General features: G+C 45.6%; 1 protein-coding gene across 1 annotated transcript in view; it reads left to right on the forward strand.

Moving 5' to 3' along the window:
* SLC36A1 (solute carrier family 36 member 1) overlaps positions 1 to 9,619 on the forward strand; it is a 253,508-nt gene extending 243,889 nt beyond the window's left edge. Inside the window, exon 11 of the mRNA XM_032395251.1 lies at positions 8,402 to 9,619. Coding sequence (XP_032251142.1) covers positions 8,402 to 8,535 — 134 coding nt within the window. The 3' untranslated portion in view covers positions 8,536 to 9,619. The remainder of the gene's footprint in view (positions 1 to 8,401) is intronic.
* The last annotated feature ends 3,996 nt before the right edge of the window (positions 9,620 to 13,615 follow it).

Consider the following 13,615-nt stretch of genomic DNA (forward strand, 5'->3'; position numbering starts at 1 on the left):
GGGGGAAGAATTATTATAGAGGCACCTGGGTGGCTCAGTCAGTTAAGTGTCCAACTCTTGATTTCGGCTCAGGTCATGATCTCAGGGTCATGAGATCCAGCCCCACGTCAGGCTCTGAGGCGCCTGTGTAAGACCCTCTCTCTCTCCCTCTCCCTCCTCCACTGATGTGCGTGCTCTCCCTCTCTCTTAAAAAAAAAAAAAAAAAAGAATTCATGTAAGCATGGACAAATTCTGGAGTCAAGAAATCTGATTCTAAGTCCTAATTCTGCACCAAATTGCTAAGGATCTTGAACAATGTATTTAATTTTTCTGGGACTCAGTTTCTTCTTATGTGAAATGGTCATGAGAATAGTGATCTCATGGAGTTGTTGCAAGGATTAGATGAGCTATTAAAATTTAAGAGGAAAGAATTATGTAAGATGTGACCATTGTAGGACACTGGGTAAAGGATACATGGGACCCCTGAGTACTACTGTCTTTTCAACTTCTTGTGAATCAATGGCTAGTTCAAAATAAGAAGTGCTAAAGAGGTGTTTTTTTTAGTTAATAGGAAGGAAGGAAGAGGCAAAAATCCACAGGTCCCATGTGTGGGGTTTTGCAGTTTCCTGGCAGTTAGGCAATAGGAATGAAGAGATGAAGGAATCTGACAGAACAGAAATGGATTTTGTATGGATTATTAATTAGATCCTTTTTAATGCTCTTAGAGATACAGAAGTAAAGATTATAGAGCTTCTAAAAATGACTTGTGACTGTGGGACTTTGTTTTCTTCCACTGGGACTCTGCACAGACTGGGCCATGTGAAGCTCTGGGATTTTCCAGGGTTATGCTCTTGACAGAGACAGGTCAGTGATGCTGATGGCCTTTCACTGTCCCAACCCCCCGTCCTCTGAAGGGGCTGCCCAGCATGCGCAACCCCCACCAACATTCCTCTCAGAAAGGTGGTCCGCCTAAGGACAAAAACAATACCTTCAGCCCCTGGGCCCTTCCAGAACCTTCTCGAAGATGAAGTCTCTCAGGCCCATTACCTCATCCCATCATCCTTCCTTGGCCTCTGGAGTGGATTAGAAGCTTCCTGTGCTGGAGGACAAGGAGAAACCTGAAGAGCTGGGGTGAGCTAAACAGCTCAGGTCTCCACAGCAACTCCATGGTGCTCCAAGTCCTGAAAGCTTCCTGTTGTCCATTAGGTCGGACAATTCCTCAGCTCCTTTGCCCAGGGGAAAAGTGAGTGATAACAGGCAGAAAGGCCCTGGGCTGTGGTGTCCCCGTATACAACACGGAAACCTGTCACAGAGGGGGACCTGCTGCAGGCGTTCGGGCAAGGTCCCAAGACAGTCCAGAGATGGGGGAGGTCATGAGATGTGTCCCCACACCTAAGGCCAGGACGTTTGCAGAGCCTGATGCTCCATTTGGTCACCTTTGCAGTGTTGGAGGATGGCTCACACAGACAGCGTAGGACATACAGGACAGGTGGTCGCGGTAAATTTGAGGGATGGGCTCTTGCTCTGCTGGAAAGTCTGGTATGCACACCTCAGGGCACGTTATTCCCTGTGCTGAGACATCTTGAATTAGACATCAAGCTGCTGCCGACGGAGCACAGACTGGGGGCAAAGGGGGTCTGAACGGATGTGATACCCGAGTGGTGATGAGGTGCTTCTGCTCCGTAGTAGTCTGTCCTCCTCACTCCAACACCATTAGTCGAAGGCAGTCGTTCTTAGCATAGAGGTCAAAGAGCAGGCTCCGCGGGTGCACTGTCTAGGTCCGAACTCTGATCCAACACCAAGGAACAGTGAGGCCTTGGGCAAATCGAGGTTGCAGTTTCCTGGTCTGTAAAATGACCAAAAAAGAAAAAAAAAAATTGAACCTATCTCTCAGAGTTTTCATGAGGATTAAATGAGATCTTGCATGTGATGTGCTTAGCCCACAGCCTGGCACATGGGACACGTACATTAAATTAAAGCTATTGTAATTAGTGGTGGTGGAAAGCATCTGGACAAGTCAGTACGCGGCCCCGCCCTGCTATAAGTTGCTGGTGACCTCAGATAATCTTCTCAACCTCTCTGGATCCGTGCCTCTTCCTCTGAAAATATGAAAGAGTTGAACCAAAGCTAGGCCCTTCTACTATAAAGATCTCTGAAAATCTGGAGGAAGTCTGAGCCACTCGCAGCTAATTCACAGCTAATTCACAGGCAATTTCAGTGCCTCAGTAAACTACACCTCCTCTGGGGAAGTAGCTGAATGACAGGGTGCTTTTCAAGATATTTGGCCAGGGTGTGATGACTCAGAAGAAACAATGAGCACAATTCTCAGTCCTGAAAGTAAGGAGAAGTCCCCTGCCAGTCCCAGAGAGAAAGCCCTTCATAAGCTCATAGAAGGGGGCAGGGCTTTCATAGAATTCTAGAATGTCAAAGCTGGAAAAGCGCTTAGGGAGTTTCTAGTTCAGGGGGTTTTAAGCTGCGTTCTGAGTGCTTCTACAGTGCCATAAACTATTAATATTCATCTCATTTTGTATACCTCAAGCTATATTTACAACTATGACTGAAAAACAGCAAAGACACCCACATTACTCACCCATTAATTTTAACACATCAGAAACCATAATCCATTAATATATTGTGGCAGATTCTGCCGGTAGTCCCCCTAAATCTACTCTTTCATTTTTACCTTTGTTGTGGAAACTACAGTTGGGCGGGTCCATGGCCACTCAGATTAAAGACTACATTCCCCAGCCTCCCTTGCAGCTAGGTAAGGCTTTGTAATTAAGGTTTGGTCATGGGATGTAAGCAGAGGTTGTGAGTGCTACTTCTAGGGGTTCAAGTGAGAAGGTATGCCTTTCTTCTCATCCCTCTTCTTGCTGGATCTAACGTGGACATGATGGTGGAGGTCAGTCAGCCACCTTGGGCTCTGGATTGGAAGTTTAATGTTGAAGATGGGGGTGGACAAAAGAGAGAAGGAGCCTTGGGTCCTCGATGATCACTGAGCTCATCCCTGTTCACCTGAGTGCCTTGGACGGCTCACCTCAGACTTGATTTACATGAAGGAAACATAAACCTCTATCTTGTTAAGCCACTTTTATTTTGGAGTTTGTGCCTTTTGCAGCTAAACCTAACTGACACAGTTGTGTTCTCAGTGATTGACTTTATAACATATTAGTAACAGTTTTCTAGTTTACTGAAAGATTCTAAGGAAAACACCACTTGTAACTCCCACTCAGGTCAAGAAATTTGCAGCCCTCTGTATGCCTTGACCCAATGACAACAAACTACTTGCTCCTAAAAGCACCTCTATCCTGACTTTTATAGTAAACACTTCCATAATATAATGATGTTATACCTTAAAAACACTTTGGTTAAAGAGCACTTTTATCTGTTTTAGATGGGATGACTCTTAAGACTTTGACAGAAGTCTTCCTCTGATCAGAAAGTTAGAAAATGATTGAAATAGTCTGACCACCTCATCTTACAGAGGAAGAACGTAAGGCTGGGGGAAAGGAAAAGCTTTCTAGTATCAATCAGCAAATTAGTGGCAGAGCGAACGAAGACTCAAGTTCTCTCTGACTCTTTAGCATTTCATTTTCTAGTTCTTTCCAGGAGAAAGGACCCTAGATACAAGGTACCAACCTTATCCAGTGACTCAAGGATGGGAAAGAATGGCCAACACAGCCTCTATTACAGGACATTCCATCCTCCAACACCGAATCTGGCTCTTGCCACATAGATGTCAGGGCAGAGAGGTTGCTAAGGACCTTGGCAATGGTTCTTCCCAGATGGCTTTGCCTTTTAACCTAACAAAATGCACCAGCAAAGGTCACGGAGGAGTCACAGACAGAGGCCACACAATGGAGATGATAATGAAGTGGGGCATCTCTCCCATGGTGCTGTGTGCGCTGAGCCTCACACACAGAAGCCCCAGAGATCACTGTGGTGAAGTGTGATGCTGAATCTCTGGGACCAGAAGAACTGAGAGGCAGAGATGCAGGCTGAAGCAAGCCCAAGCTCTTCTGCCATATTCACTCAACTGTTTTCACCAGCGTGGGGCTGCTCCTAACTCAATTCCAGAGGAATCGCTCATGCTCATGAAAGTCAATTATTTTTTAAAAAGATGCCCATCACACTTTTTTTGTAGGACACGGCAGAACCCGATAGCTCTCACTGGCCAGATTCCATAGCCCCCTCTGTCCCAGAGTTTTGGATGGTTTACAGGTAGGCCTGTTGGCTTCTGCCTTTTCCTATGGACTAGAATTAGCAAACACCATTTAGTCAAGATGTTACTATGTGTTCCCTGAGGGGGCAGGGGATATTCCAAGGACACAACGTTTAGGAAACAATGTATACTTCATCTCCCTTTTAAAGAGTCAGGAAGTACAGTGTCAGCAGAGTGAAGGCTCTGAGAATCCCCACAGTGAAGAATTTTGCTTGATTTTGACTGACTTGCCATTTCCAGAACTTTTTTGACTTTTGGATCTGGTGTTTCACTAATAGCATCCTGCATAGAACATTTTGGCAAGTGACGCTGCAGCCCCTTTGAAGGATAAAGGATGCATTGATACACATGTATCACACACACCCCATGACTAGAAAATCACCTTTCTGGCTCAGGTAGCCCATCTCTCTGGAAAAGTACTGAATTATCCCCTACTCCGTAAAACTCCATTCCTTATAGTCCCAAAAAGCAATTGCGGAACTGACCTAACCCTGCCCAGTCTGGGGTGGGATCCCGGGGGATGGCTGGCTGGGCCTCGCCGCCTGGCACCGGCCTTGTTGTACCAAGAAGCCTGGCCAGCCGGCAGCCACCCAGTGTGTGTCTGGGCTTGTTTTCCCTTCCTCTCCCTGCTCTTTTTGGAACACAGCTGAATGGCTCCAGTCTCTCAGCCCTACTCCTGGCCAACATTGGACCCCTCGAAGTCTGGCCAACTCCTCTCCCACTGCCCTTGCTAAACACCCCCCTCCGCACTGGGAAGCACAGCATTGGGCTGTTTTTCTCCCTCGTGCACCCCAGGAAGCCTCTCCTGTGCCTGGGCTTCTTTCCCAGACCTTGGCTGCCAACCCATTTTAAACTCATCCTTAGCCCAGTCAGTCACCTGAAGAAAAAGAGACTCACAGAGAGCCCAAGATGAAAGAGTCTTTAATCTTATGGCTTTTTGAGTTTTGTTTTTAGCAGGAAAACCTGCTCATTCTCAAAACAAACTATCATGCGGAATTTACCAGTTTATAGAACAAATAAGCAAGGACATTTATGGAAGACTTGTTTGTTCCAGCAAAACTCTAGAAAGAAACAAAATGTCCATTAGTAGCAAGCAGGCTTAATAAAGTTATGGTAAAGTCGTACCCCGGAATACTACACGGCCACCTAAAAGCGTGAGGGAACAGTCAACAATAGCAAACGTCCTAGGAAAATCCGTATTTTGGATGGACAATATTTGGCTAATGATTTCATTTTAGGACAAAAGTGAAGAGGGGTTTCCGGGACACAGGACTTTTAAGTGATAAGATTGAGAAAAATCCCAGGCAAGAAGATGAGTTGGTCACCCTACGCTTAACAGAAATTAAGACTTTGTTTTAGAAAGAAAAGATACAAGTATATTTGTATATTTGTAAATTCACAAATGAAATTGAACCAGTATTTATACTATAAATACAGAGGCAAAACTGTGTGGACTGATAGGAAACACAAAACCATCTCAAGATATAGTAATAAGTAAGAAAAAAAGGCAAGGTACAAAGGTCAAGTGTGCTCTCGTTTTGTAAGTTTTCTCCCTCTCTCTCTTTTTTCCCCTAAAGGTCAGAGTGGGGGAGCAGTGGGAGATTTATTCATGTAATAAAGTGAAACTTGTGACTTCTTATCTACTTGTGTACCATATCATAAGAAAATGGCTGGACTGGGGGCGCCTGGGTGGCTCAGTCAGTTAAGCGGCTGCCTTCGGCTCAGGTCAGGATCCCAGGGTCCTGGGATCGAGCCCCGCGTCAGGCTCTCTGCTCAGCGGGGACCCTGCTTCTCCCTCTCCCTCTGCCTGTCGCTCCGCCCTCTTGTGCTCTCTCTGTCTCTGTCAAATAAATAAATCTTTAAAAAAGAAAAAAAAGCCTGGGTGGGTGGCTCGGTGGGTTAGGCGTCTGCCTTCGGCTCAGGTCATGATCCCCGGGGTCCTGGGATCGAGTCCCGCATCGGGCTCTTTGCTCGGCGGGGAGCCTGCTTCTCCCTCTTCCTGCCTCTCCCCGTGCTTGTGAGCTCTCTCTCTCTAATAAATAAATAAAATCTTAAAAAAAAAAAAACAAAAAAGAAAAAAAAAATGGCTGGACTGATTTTCACCAAATTCTAAGGACACGTTTGGGATGGTCTGACTTAAAATATGGGTTGTCTGGCATATGAAAACTTCATCCTAAGGAGCCTGAGGAGGACACTTCAAAGAGATAAGCCATCATTCTCCAGAGAAGCTGATCGTAGTTAGTAAGAGAGGCCCACATAATCACCAATTGGGAAAGACACACAATATGGGTTCAGGTCCACTGACAGAGAAAACGAAGAGTGGCTTATAGTGAGTGTCCAAAATAAAGGATCACAAAGGATCCTAAAGGCCAAACAGAAGGCCTCATTGTGCAGGTCTGCTCCCCACATGGGTGAGTAGAATCAGACATCTAAATATGTTAGGATGTAGGTATGTGTATCCAGATGTGTAAGGATGTAGGTGTGTGTATCCAGATGTGTAAGGATGTAGGTGTGTGTATCCAGATGTGTAAGGATGTAGGTGTGTGTATCCAGATGTGTTAGGATGTAGTTATGTGTGTAGGTATGCTTCCGAGTGGAGCGGCTCTTCTGGTTATTAAAGCTTGCATTTGCATACCCCTGAAATTAATAATACACTATATGTTAACTAACTTGAATTTAAATTAAAAAAAAAGAAAAAGCGGGGCAGCGTGGCTCAGTCGTTAAGCATCTGCCTTCGGCTCAGGTCATGATCCCAGGGTCCTGGGAGCCTGCTTCTCCCTCTCCCACTCCCCCTGCTTGTGTTCCCTCTCTCGCTGTCTCTCTCTCTGTCAAATAAATAAATTAAAAATCTTAAAAAAAAAATCTATTAAAAAAAAAGAAAAAGCTTACATTTTTGCAGACTACCCTGAAAGATAAATACGAAACTGGTAATAAGCAGTGTCTCTGTGAGGAGGAGGATCACAGATCTAAAATGAACAGGTACTTATTTTTCATTGCATAGCCTTTTGAACTGTTGGCAATATTTTCCATTTTTATATAGCAAGTGCTTTTTCTTTTAATTTATGAAATATTTCAATGTACAAAAAAAGATATAGAGGATAATAAAGTTAATATTTTTGTGTTGGGGCCCCTGGGTGGCTCAGTTGGTTAAGCGTCTGACTCTTGATCAGCTCAGGTCTCAGGGTTGTGAGTTCAAGCCCCATGTTGGTCTTCATGGAGCCTGCTTAAAAAAACAAAAAACAGGAGCCCCTGGGTGGCTCAGTTGGTTAAGCGTCTGCCTTCAGCTCAGGTCATGATCCTGGGGTCCTGGGATCAAGCCCCGCGTCGGGCTCCCTGCTCAGTGGGAAGCCTGCTTCTCCCTCTCCCTCTGCTGCTCCCCCTACTCTCTCACTCTGTCAAATAAATAAGTAAAATCTTTTAAAAAAATAAATAAAAATTAAAAAAACAAAAAACAAACAAAAACCTTTGTATCTACCTGCAGGTTTGACAAATCTTAACATTTTGCCATATCTGGTTGTACTAGAAAACCCTACAGCCCCCTTCTTGTGTCTTTCTCCTCTCATTCACACAGAACACCTTGGACACTTCTGGTCATCAGATGTGTGGGGTGTTGTGTTTTTTGGTTTTTTTTTTTTTCCCCCACAGCAAGCAATTCTTTGACACCAGCTGAGTGTCCTACAATGTAACTCAATTCTGACATTATCTATCTGAAGATAGTATCAGATCCCAGAGGTGAAAGCCTCAGTCCCACAAGACTCCCCCTACTCAAATGCCAGTCCCAAGCAGTAGATCTGTGGTAGACCCCCAGGTGACCTACAACTTCTATTTGATTTGGCTACAAATTGGAGGTTCTCATCACTCCCTCCCCTTTGGATGTGGTTATTTACTACAACAGGGAACTCAGGGAAAAACTTACGTTTACCAGTTTATTAAAGAATATGATAAAGGATGCATTTGAATAGCCAGATGAAGAGATACATAGGCAGAGGCCTGGGAGAGTCCCAAGCACAGGTGCTTCTATCCCTGTGGAGTTGGGGTGCACCACTTTCCATTCCATGGATGTGTGCACCAACCTGGAAGCTCTTTGAAATGCAACTCTTTCAGATTTTCTACGTGGATGATCATTCATCTGTAAATAAAGACAATTTTATTTCTTCCTTTCCAATCTGTGTAACTTTTTTTCCTTTTCTTGCCTTATAGCGTTATCAAGAACTTCCTGTACAACGTTGAAAAGCAGTGGTGAGAGAGGACATCCTAATCTTGGACCTGATCTTAGTGGGAAAGCTCTAAGTTTCTCACTATTAGGTAGGATGTTTGCTGTAGGTTTTTTGTAGATATTATTTATCAAGTGAGGGTGTTCCCCTCTGTTCTAATTTATTGACAGTTTCTATCATGAATGGGTGTTGGGTCTTGTCAAATGCTTTTTCTGCATCTACTGATATGATCATGTGATTTTTCTTTTTTAGCTTATTGATATGTTGGATTACATTGAGTGATTTTCAAATGTTGAAGCAGGCTGGCATACCTAGAATAGATCCCTCTTGGTTATGATTTGTAATTCTTTTTAGACATCATTGGCTTTGATTTGCTAGTATTTTGTTGAGGATTTTTGCATCTGTGTTTGTAAGAGATATTGGTCCATAGATTTCTTTCCTTGTAATGTCTGTCTGGTCTTGGTGTTAGGGTATTGCTGGCCTTATAGTATGAATTAGTATTCCTTCTGTTTTCATCCTCTAAGAGAGATTGTAGAGAACTGGTATAATTTCTTCCTTAAGTGTTTGGTAGAACAACTAGTTAATTTTAATAAATAAGGGGAGTAGTCTTGGTAGAAAGATGCCCCACCATCTACTACTCTCTTTTTCCTGAGGTACCTGCATGGAACCTTAGATTTCCATAGAACACAGCTCGAAATCACTGATCTAGATCATGAGTCAACAAATTTTTCTATAGAGGGCAAGATAGTAAACATTTTAGGCTTTGTGGGTCATATGGTGTCTGTTGCAACTCTTCAACTCGGCCAGTGCTGTGCAGAAGCAGCCCCAGATAACAGACATTAGAGATAAAGGCGTGGCCATGCACATTTAGTGAAAGAAGCAGGCTACAAAAATACTAATAAGATGGTTAATGCTCGTTGAATGCCTACTACACACTAGCCGCTGTAGTAAATGATCTACCTGGATTATCTTGTTTAATTCTCAGAACTGCCCTGTGATATAAATGCAATGATCTCTAATTTATGGATGGGGAAACCATTTTTGTTTTTCTATATATACAGTTGACCGTGAACAGCATGGGGGTCAGGACACTGACCCTCTGCGTGCCCCGACCCCCTGCACAGCTGAAAAATCTTCGTATAACTTTTTTTTTAAGATTCATTTATTTTAGAGAAAGTTCACGGCGGGGAGGGGCAGAGGGAGAGAGAAATTCAAGGAGACTCTGTGCTGAGCGCGGAGCCTGATGCAGGGCTTGATCCCACGACCCCGAGATCAGACCGGAGCTGAAACCAAGAGTCCCACTCTCAACTGACTGTGCCACCCAGGCACCCCGAAAATCTTTGTATAACCTTTGACTCTCCAAAAACCTAACTTCTAATAGCCGGCTGTTGACCGGAAGGCTTCACCTCTCCCTCCAGCCCTTCCTACCATCTCAATGGCTTTTCTGGCCTCTCTAATTACCAGGAACATAGAGGGAACCACATCTTCTGTCTAGAGCAAAAAAGGAGTTAGATACCCACAAACGACTGCCTGGTGAGGGCTATTTCCAAATTGGATCCTGGGAGGGGCAGTGACTGAGCACAGTCAAAGCCAGGTCTGCTGGTGGGTGTGGCCTGACTGGGCAGGCCCGGTCCTTCTACAGAGTGGAGAGTGGTAGGATTCAGGGACACGTCCTCAAAAATGTGAATTTTGAGATGCATTGCTGGGCACTCTGTGTGTATTACCTGTGGATTAGGTGCCACCTGGAGCCGCATCTCCCAGATGAAGAGAGATGGAGTTAACTTGCCCAGGTTCCCTCTGTTTGAGGGACTTGTCTAGCTCTTTCCATGCTGAGCCAGGAACCATGTGGGCTGGCATAGGATCGGTGGGGGTCCAGAACTGCTTGGCCTTTTCCATGTTTTCTCAGCTCCCACTATCAGGAAGGCATCAACAAAGAGGCTAGTGACCAGATGGTCCGTTAACTCCAGCTCTGTCCCTGAGGAAAGGCTGAGGAGGGAATTCGGGATACTCCTCGTGAGGTAGGCCAGGGAGGGGTGATAGGCATAGGAAAGGAAAAGCATGTTCTGCCTCTGAGGAGCCACCACAGGGAAGGGCTAGACTGATGCCCCACATGGCAGGACTAACCCAGCCCCAGTCGTGAAAACTGCCAGGAACGTAAGGATGGGTTCAACACCAGATCCTTCCCTCACAGAGCTGTCCAGGGCAGAACAAGCTGCTAGTGGTGCTCCCTATCAGGGATGGTGTGCAGGTCAGGCCCTGGGGCCACCCATCAGAGTTAGGGGACGTGGACATTGGGTTGGATGACCACTTAGGTCTTCTCCTTCCCTAGGATCCTGTGATGGTAAGGATAGCCAAACTGAGTACCCTTTGTGTGTGTGCATTACTCACTTCACTCTAAGAAAAAGGTATTGTTATTATTCCTATTTTATAGATGAGAAAACTGAGATCCTGGGCAGTTAAGCAGCTTGCCCAAGTTCACACAGTTGGTGAAAAACCAGGCTGGGACTGAACCCGTTTGCAGAGCCTGCGTTCTTATCCAAGATACAGCCGGCTTCTAGCTGTTGGGGATCTACCACTCTAAAAGGATCGGGATGCTAGGAACCTCTGATAAGCAGACCAAGGGGAGATAGATCCTTATTTCCAGAGACTCTGATATTTTATTTCAAGGCCTTCATGAGATTTGTAGACCTCCCCCATCCTAGGTAGCAGATGAGGAAACTCATCTTGTCCACTTAAACTAAGTAGCCACAGCCCCTAAGGACATGGAAATCTAAAATCAGCTCTGACAGACACTCCCTAGAAATTGCAGACTTGAGGTTTTTAGGCGACTGGCACTAATTAAAGGAGAACACAAGAGAGGACCGCGACCCGAACCAACCGCTCACACCCACACGGTGCAATGCTGAGATTCCGTTTTTACTTTTTGTAGTCTGCCACGGCCAAAAGGAGGGAGATCGGATGTTTTTCAGATTTCAGTTTTCAAACTTCAAATTGTATAATGGTGAAACTTCTTGTTCAAACAAAAAGCTTCATTTGTGGAATGCCGTCAGCAAGCATTTGGCATGTGATGATCTTAAGCCTCACAATAGCCACATGGGGTAGGTACTATTATGACCCCCATTTTACAGGTGAGGAAACTGAGTTGCACAAAAGAATCAGTAGCTTTCCCAAGTTACCATGGTTATTAGGTGGTGAAGGAAGAATTTGAATCCAGAGCTGCTGAAGTCTAGAGGATGTAGGCCTGGGCTGAAGGAGAAAGCCAAGTTGATAGAACCATCAGCTGAGCTGCCTTGGTTTGGGTCTGGGTGGGTTGGGTTGGAAGAGTCCACCCCCTGAGACTCTCCCTTGTGCACTGCGGAGCCCTTGGGGGATCTTGCCAGTACCAGAGAGCAGTATAAAACACTGGAAACAACTCAAATGTCCATCAATAGGTGAATGAATAACCACTCATGGCTTGTGGTACAGCCATACAATGGAATACTTACTATTCAATGATAAAGAGACACGAATTGTTGATACCCATTAATAACAGATGAACTTCAAAATAATCATGTTGAATGGGAAAAAAACAGGCAAAAAATGAGTATATACTGTATGATTGCACTTATATAGAAGTCTAGAACATTTAAACTAATTGTGACAGCAGAATGGTAGTGGCTTGGGGTGGAGGGAGGGGTAGAAAGGATTACCAAGGGACCTGAGGAAATTTTCTGAAGTGATCTAGTCACTATCTTGATTGGGGTGATCATTTCATGAGTATGTGTTTGTTTGTGTCTTAAAAAAATCATACCTTGGGGTGCCTGGGTGGCTCAGTCGCTAAGTGTCTGCCTCCGGCTCAGGTCATGATCCCAGGGTCCTGGGATTGAGCCCCGCATCGGGCTCCCTGCTCCGCGGGAAGCCTGCTTCTCCCTCTCCCACTCCCCCTGCTTGTGTTCCCTCTCTTGCTGTGTCTATCTTTGTCAAATAAATAAATAAAACCTTAAAAAAAATCATCATACCTTAAAATGAGTGCAATTTATTGAATGGAAGGAATCATACCTCAATAAAGCTGATAAAAAAAAAAACAACAGTCAAAAATAAAAATCTTGTATTTAACAGGAGGTCAGGACAGAAGGTGACTAGCTCAAGCTCACTCAGCATGTGGAGGGGCTCCCTCTGGGGCCCACACCACCATGGCGGACACAGTCTCACTCATGTCCAGCCCCCAGGCTCTACCTCCAGCCCCTTGAGGGGTAGATGGCTTCTCTGTAGCTGTGGGCTCGGTCAGCACGGGACAAACCAAGGCTTTGGCCACAGGATGGATGGTTGACAGAGGCAAAGTGGCTGGGAGCTTTACCCCATCAGTCCCAGAAACAATGACAATGACAGTTACTGGGACCACCGCAGAGGCCACTCTAGGCTGCTGTACTCACCACCAGGGACCTTTGACAAAAATATAAGCCTGCTGAAAGGATTAGACCAGGCAATCTCCTCCTCTGAAAGATTTTTTTTTTTTTTAAGATTTTATTTATTTATTTGACAGAGAGAGACACAGCGAGAGAGGGAACACAAGCTGGGGGAGTGGGAGAGGGAGAAGCAGGCTTCCCGCTGAGCAGGGAGCCCGATGTGGGGCTTGATCCCAGGACCCTGGGATCATGACCTGAGCCGAAGGCAGACGCATAACCGACTGAGCCACTCAGGCGCCCCTCCTCCTCTGAAAGATTAACCCAACAAACACCTACTGCGCACCTACCATGCACCAGGGTCTGTCCTCGTCCACTGTCTCGTGGGGACCCGACAGGATGGAATGACATTAACTAAGGGCACGACGCACAATAAACACCCTCCCAACGGTACCTATTACACAGCCAGCAAATATTCGCTCGGTGCCTGTTCTGTGCTTTGCCTGATGCTGGAGGACAGGAAAGACACGTGGACAAAGAGCTGTGTCCCAACCCTGAAGCTGGTGGGATCAATGCTGTGAGGGCCAGGAGAAGAAATAAATTACTTCCAGTTGTGGAGAGGTTTCATGGAAGCTGTGGTATGTAAGGGAGGGAAAGGAATTTCTACATGGAGACAGGGTGGTGGTGGGGAGGCAGGCGGAGAACATTCCAGTTACAGGGGGGCAGCACGACCCACAGCCCGATACCTAGGGGACCCGGGAGCGGTTTGGCTGCGGCGAGGGCTGGCTCAGGCGCTGGAGGCCCTGAGTCGTACGTGG

Source organism: Phoca vitulina, unplaced genomic scaffold, assembly GCF_004348235.1.
Source record: "Phoca vitulina isolate PV1807 unplaced genomic scaffold, GSC_HSeal_1.0 scaffold83, whole genome shotgun sequence".
In the NCBI taxonomy this organism is placed as follows: domain Eukaryota; kingdom Metazoa; phylum Chordata; class Mammalia; order Carnivora; family Phocidae; genus Phoca; species Phoca vitulina.